Source organism: Penaeus vannamei, chromosome 37 (assembly GCF_042767895.1).
Source record: "Penaeus vannamei isolate JL-2024 chromosome 37, ASM4276789v1, whole genome shotgun sequence".
NCBI lineage: Eukaryota > Metazoa > Arthropoda > Malacostraca > Decapoda > Penaeidae > Penaeus > Penaeus vannamei.
The window spans coordinates 15,106,901-15,113,663 of NC_091585.1; the positions used below are offsets into that span (position 1 = coordinate 15,106,901).

At 35.7% G+C, this 6,763-nt stretch overlaps 1 protein-coding gene across 3 annotated transcripts; it reads right to left on the reverse strand.

Annotated features, from left to right (window-relative positions):
• Positions 1–291: 291 nt before the first annotated feature.
• On the reverse strand, positions 292–6,448 carry Pex11ab (peroxin 11). 3 transcript variants are annotated; one of them, XM_070115369.1, is made up of 4 exons: positions 6,404–6,448; positions 4,223–4,282; positions 3,641–3,756; positions 292–2,518 (listed from the first exon to the last, which is right to left on the reverse strand). In XM_070115369.1, the coding sequence occupies exons 2-4, from the start codon at positions 4,276–4,278 to the stop codon at positions 1,965–1,967; spliced, it is 726 nt and encodes a 241-aa protein (XP_069971470.1). In that variant the 5' UTR covers positions 4,279–4,282; positions 6,404–6,448; the 3' UTR covers positions 292–1,964. The 3 variants fall into 3 exon arrangements, with proteins under 3 accessions (XP_069971470.1, XP_027211736.2, XP_027211737.2); XM_027355935.2 differs by having other exon boundaries at positions 6,360–6,428; XM_027355936.2 differs by having other exon boundaries at positions 6,348–6,419.
• Positions 6,449–6,763: the final 315 nt, after the last annotated feature.

A 6,763-nucleotide genomic window follows, 5' to 3' on the forward strand; every position in this document is an offset into this window, starting at 1 on the left:
TAGTACACTATTGACTGGTCGGCAATTGCGGAGGTTCAGGACAGTGATATGTATCTGGCACTCCATGACCACTACATAGCTGATAAACTAACATTCATCATCAAACAAGGGGCATGTTTGTGGCTATGATGCATACAGGCAGATTTGGACCAGTTGCAGCACCACCCTTGCCCAATATTCCCTACTTTTATCACAGCCAATGTGAAGATATCCAGTCAGACTGAACTAGGTTTATGCCTATGTAAGCTGTATCTGTATCAGTATTACAGTACAATGTAAGCACTTTTTAACTTTTCTTTTTACCCTAAACTTGGTTCCAAAAATTTGTTACCCCAGCACCTGTCTGGTCCCAAACCTGCCAGACTCTCATGGTTTAACCTATATTGAATCTGGATATTTCTATTATCATATCAATCCATCAGTGAGTAACAAAATTCCCAGAGATATTGATACTTTGGCTTTTACTGGAGGAATCTTAAGAACCTAAATTAGCATGACTTCAGTAAACTTGAAAATGAGAGTAAATAAAACATCAAATACAATTTAGCACCTTGTTACAGCAATAACACTTGCCTCTATAATCTAATTGCACTTTTCTGTCTAAACTTTCGGTTACTCAATAATCTTATCTTCGTTACTTTCATTGTTCCATGTTATATTTCAAAATTATCATGACACCTATACCAAGGGCTTGTAATTTAGTAATATATCATCTGCTACCATAAAAATAACAAATAAACTACAAAACAAGGCACAATTCTATAAACTGACTAAAGCATAACCCTTTTCAATTATGAATATAATACATTGTACCTCCTATTACATTAAATCCATATAAAGTAGTTTTCCATATAAAAAAGGCTGAATGTCTTCAACTGAGCTTTTATTTCTATGATTATTCAAATGCCTTCAGATGAACAAATTCTTAGCTTGGCACAAAATTCCTTCTATAGACTAAGACTCAAAGTATTTTTCCATTTGCATTTATATGTAATATTCTTGGCAATGCTTAACCAATATCTTCAAATAAGATTTCCATGAACATATATACACAATGCCATTTCCATAGAACTTTTTCCTTTTCCACAAATAAGCTTTCATCATGAGCTACTAACTGAAAACCATATCTAAAATTTAATAACATCAGAACTCTGAGTAATGAAAAACAAAAATCAAAACATGCTAGGTATTTCATTCACTGCTACATATCAAAGGAATACACATTAATATAGACTTAATCTATCTGCTTCATTTCATGATGCAGTTGTCTATTCAGAGAACAGTAATATATTTTTATTATATTTAAGCCACTTTTCCTATTCACAATATCCCTAGCAGTAGGACAGTCTCTACTTACATAACTATTCTATATATCAAAGGTTATCCAGGCTATCCAAGTAGAGTAATAATACTAATACCTTAAACTAGAACATCATTTCCTACTTCAGTGTAATAAATGATGATTCAAAATGAGTAGGGTACACACAAAAGGAATACACACAACTTTTGAGACTGTATTGATAATTGTCCTAACTGTAATTGCAGACTCTGTTCTTGAGTTTTCAGGCTGAAATTTTTACATGACTACAAATTTTATGGTCAAATCTGATAATGTCACCAATTCCTTAAACTATAATGGAAATTTGATAAATTAATTTTAAATACAATATATAACATTCAATTATATATTCCTGTTTAAGAGGAGGATGGCAAAACCCCATTCTCAAAAAAGAAAAACAGTCAACAGAAAAAGATTACCTGAGAATCCTGAAATAAAATTTGCACGTACAAAATATACATATAAAATCAATATAAAAACTATCTACTACATCAATGTACAAAAACGTAAAGCATCTCTCACTAACCAAATTCATTCCAGCAGTTACAAAGAATCTTCATCAGCCAGGAATAAAAGTCACACCAAACACCTTACCTGTGACCGCTCTACACTGGTGCACTATAAATTATGTAGGGGTGAGCTTGGCCAGGGGGTCTAAGACAGCAATGAGTCCTGCAAATGATGAGATGCTTCCAAGGAGCCCCACAGTGCCTGGCGAGAACTTGGTGTGGCCTAGGCTAGTCAGTGGAATCCATATGTCACACAGGTTCTTGATACTGTCCCAGAACACATCACGGTGTTCCTCAGCAAACTGCACAATTGGTCTTGTAGCTGGGACACACTCATAGAAGGTCTTGACAACAGGGATGTTCTTATAGACACACGGCTGAAGGTCCTCGCACTTCAGCCGCTTCTTCATGATGGTCAAAATCTCATAAACATCCCTAATCATATTGAGAATAATTGCACCTAACCAGAACCTATTTGAATAACTAGACCATTTCTCCTTGTTGATGTCAAACAAACCCACACGGCCAATCCAGATAATGTGGTCCACCAGAAGGAAGAAGGACTGGTATATTCTTGATAATGTTAGTGTAACACGTAGAACGACATCTGGGAGATGCAATGTACGCAGGGCACCATGCAGGACCTCTATGCTTTTTCCCAGACGCAATACTGAAATGATAAGGATGCCTTTATTTGTCTGTTGAAAACATTTCTAGTATATATGCATAAAGTAAATACTATATTCTTTTCCATTCTATACCAGTTCACTTGAGTTATCATTAATATTTAATCTATTTCATACTAGAACAGCTGGTTGGTAAGTGGGTATATTTTTGACAAATCTACATCTAAAAATAACATGTCTTACCCAATAAAAATAGCAATAGCAAAGAATAAAAATAATGGATGATATGCATGTCAAAGGGTACTATAAGAGACCATGTAAAGTCAAAGGTCACAAAGAAGTCAGTCTGACATTTTTGCTTTGGGGTTCTGAGCCACACTGACTCAGCCTTTGGGCACTGATAGTGGGTGCTCGCAACAGGTAAAGGATATTATATAAAGTTTATGTACTTAATGAATGCTTTCTGATAGCTTATTTCCCATCCAGACAACTAACCCAATGCTTGTGAAACTGCCAAATACATTAAATGATTTTACAGACTCAAGCTTCATCAATGTGCCCCTAATACAAATGAAGCTGTCGTTTAGGGGTTAACCCATCAGCGACGGGTAAAAATTTTGTCAAGTTTACGTATGCACCGGCTTGTTGGCACGCACTGGCAGTTTCCCGTTTGCGCCCGGCTCGATCTGTAGTTTGCGAGCGACATATAGCACCTAAAAGCTTTTATTTTTCTAAAATTTATAAAAATATTAAAATTTTGAAGGTTTACCTTCACTTTACAATTGCCTAAAATCTTTACCATATAAATGAAGCCGCTACTAGTGGAGAAAAACAACCTCCGTCTGACAAGCCAGTAGCGCGGGAATAGGCATGGCATGATGCCCCCGGCGTTTGGTCCACAACAGCCATGGCATGTACGTACGTGACACCCGGCGCCAATGGGTTAATCAATGCTTTGCTTTCCTACTTATCAAATTATACATATCTATTTTACAACAATCCTTAACAAAAATATTACTTACGAAATCCCACAGAAAATAATATAAATAAAATCATAACAGATCATAAATTCTGCTGAAAAAGTAATAGTTTATAATCTGAATCATCATAATGTTCTTTATCTCTAATAATATAAATTCCCAGACTAAGTTCTCATGCATGCTCACATTTCCTAAAGGTCGAGAAGGCATTCTCTATGATCTTTAGTCGAGCCACAGCATCCCGTAGATTCTTCCTGCTTTCTAGATTGTGCCAGACGAGTCGACTCAAGTACTGAAGTAATCTGAGAATAGCAATTATAAATGCGATTAATCTCTTAAGTTTCATTAAGTCAAAAACCTGAATCAACATGCTTTTACGAACCAAAACTATCATTATGAAAGTTACTGTGTAGTTTTCAGGGCTTTTTTTTTAATTTAATAATCTATATTAATATTCTATCATACAAGTTATATTTTGAAAAGCTATCAGCTAGTGTTTCTTTGTATGAGTAGAAAATCTATATTAATATCATTTTAGGAAAAATATACACAAAAATCATCAAATTCAATTTCCTTTAATCCAAACTAATATAACTCTTGACTAATGCAAATCAACTTGAAAAAAACAACATAATGCATTATATGTAATTAGTCTCCCCTATATAAACAAAAACCTCCCTTCCATTTAAATCCACGCCTTCTGCAAGCCATAACAAGCGAAAAACAATCCTTCAATATGCTTCTATAAGCAACCTGCATCCTTGCTACCTGAAAATCTTGTCCTTCCCGGCTGTGCTTGCATTTAACCTGATCCACTGGTCCATCTTTCTGAAAAGCCACAACAGAACAAAATTATTCTTACTCATAATCAAGAGATATGAATTCAAGGCAAATAAATAGTTTCTTTATTTTTTTATCCGTTTTTTTCCTTTTCTTAAGTTTGTGCATGAGTGTGTATGTACATGCGTATGTGTATATGTATGCTCAAGTGTACTTCAGCAAGTGTTTGTGTGCGTCTGCATATGTGCATCTCTGTGTATGGGTGTGTGTGCACATGAATAAAGGTTTGGCTGCATATGTGTATTTCATGTAATGTGTAAATACAATATGGAATAATACAATACAGCTCTGACATAGATATGTAATTATCTTCCCAGACAAGGATTTGGATTAATTCAATATCACTCTCATTAGGTAATACTTGTACTGTTAAGGTTTGGATTCTTGTTAAAGAGGTTAATCTTTAGTGTGTGTGTGTGTGTGTGTGTGTGTGTGTGTGTGTGTGTGTGTGTGTGTGTGTGTGTGTGTGTGTGTGTGTGTGTGTGTGTGTGTGTGTGTGTGAGAGTGTGTGAGAGTGTGTGAGAGTGTGTGAGTGTGAGTGTGTGTGAGTGTGTGAGTGTGTGAGTGTGTGAGTGTGTGAGTGTGCGAGTGTGAGTGTGAGTGTGTGAGAGTGTGTGTGTGTGTGTGTGTGTGTGAGTGCGTGTTTGTGTGTGTGTGTGTGTGAGTGTGTGTTTGTGAGTGTGAGTGTGAGTGTGTGTGTTTGTGAGTGTGTGTGTGTGTGTGAGTGTGTGTGTGTGTGTGTGTGTGTGTGTGTGTGTGTGAGGATTCTAAGAAATATGGTTATTGGATTGGGAAAAAGCATACGACTGCCATGTAGCAGCATCAGTGCCAAGTCTATCTGACTCACTCCTGCCATGAATATGTGGAGGACTCTTTGTTTTCCCATGGGTGGGTTGTAGGGGGCACAGCCCTCTGGATTAGACAATATAGTAACTGATTTTGTGTAAGTTATTCATATTTTACCCCGCAATTCCCCTGGTACCAAATTGTAGAATTATTTGGTCAAATTCTGTCCACGCAAATGTAGTTCTCGGGTAACTTTCCGCACACGCTTAGTTCTTTTTAAATCATTTTCTGCACATAAAATTCTTTAGACCTTTCCGCATACTTGTTTCATCATCTGTCTGCAGATTAGCTCTGCATAGATATACAATAGTTTCACATAATCAACCTGTTCATTCATTCAAATCTTTAAATATGAAAGTGAAAGTGAACGCCAATGCGCCAAGGATGCATACAATTTTACTACATCGGGAATCTGCTGCAAAGCATTACATGGTTTTCACAAAAGGTCAGTTTTGTTAACAACTGAGTTCTAATACAATATTAATAACCCCTGTTACAAAAATAACCCAATCTTCATGATAGGTATTCAAAAAAGGATTGTCAAATTTCCGTGCAAATGTAGACCAAATTATGTTTTCTGTACGTGAAAAAATGTAATATTCTCGCACAAGAAAAATACTCTACAGTCTGGCCCTGGTACCTTTCCTACCATCACCTGTTATTGGGGCCAAGTTTGTTGCTACAAAACCTACATATCTGCATTGTAGACAGTGAGAGGAATCCAACAGTTTGATCTATCAAGAACTGTCAAGAAAAATTATCTGAAAGAATAATAATTGTAAGGTTAGATGACTGTGTGAAACTAAAAAAATATCCCTTTTTCCTTTTTAAAAATACTTCAGGGTTTAATAGTGCAAACCTAAGTTCTTAAAATCAAGCTGACAAGTTCCATGTTACTTAAATTACATTTGCAAGAGTCTGGTACAACATCAAATGAACATAATTAATCAGTAAGTCTTAGTGAATATAGCAGAGAATTACCTTTATTGCAAGTTCGAGGTAATTCGACAGACTGTCATACCAATGAACAATAAAAAAAATATAATTCAAAACACCCAGTCATCTATGATGGCCCCGAGAAACACTCAATTTTTTGGTCAAATTTGAAAAATAATTCATATATTTTACAAAATCCTATTTAAACAACATCACAGATATCTTATCTATCTCAAGACATCCTCAATTAACTCTGGCAAAGAAAACAAACCCTTCAAATTACTATGAAAAGCGGATTTTCGGGGTTCTCTCTGCTGCCGTACTCACTGTTTTTGTTTACCAGCTGATCCAATGGTCCTCCAAGACGTTTTGCCGAAATCCAATCAAATTTGAGCTTTCAAACGATGTTTAGAAATCTTGAATTCTGATTGGTTCAAGGTGCACGTGCTCAAACATTCTATTGTATCTAGGGATACGAATTTTACACGATGCTTCTGCAAGAACCAATCAAATTTATGTTTTGAAAAATAGTAATTCTGATTGGCTGATATTATACTTGCTAGTATTCGTAGCCAAATTTAAGAAGATACATATCATTTACTTCAATTGAATTCATTGATAGACTGAGCAAGGTATTTATCAAGTCCGAAACCGAGACGTATTATGCGTGAATAATACGCCATTTCT

What these genes read in the sequence shown, in the direction of transcription:
- Pex11ab (XM_070115369.1), bottom strand. Translation starts at nt 4,278, where the DNA reads ATGGACCAGTGGATCAGGTTAAATGCAAGCACAGCCGGGAAGGACAAG. An exon ending in GGGAAGGACAAGATTTTCAG is followed by an intron (nt 3,757 to 4,222) that starts GTAGCAAGGATG and finishes TGCTATTCTCAG; the next exon opens with ATTACTTCAGTACTTGAGTC. An exon ending in CTTCTCGACCTTTAGGAAAT is followed by an intron (nt 2,519 to 3,640) that starts GTGAGCATGCAT and finishes TTATCATTTCAG; the next exon opens with TATTGCGTCTGGGAAAAAGC.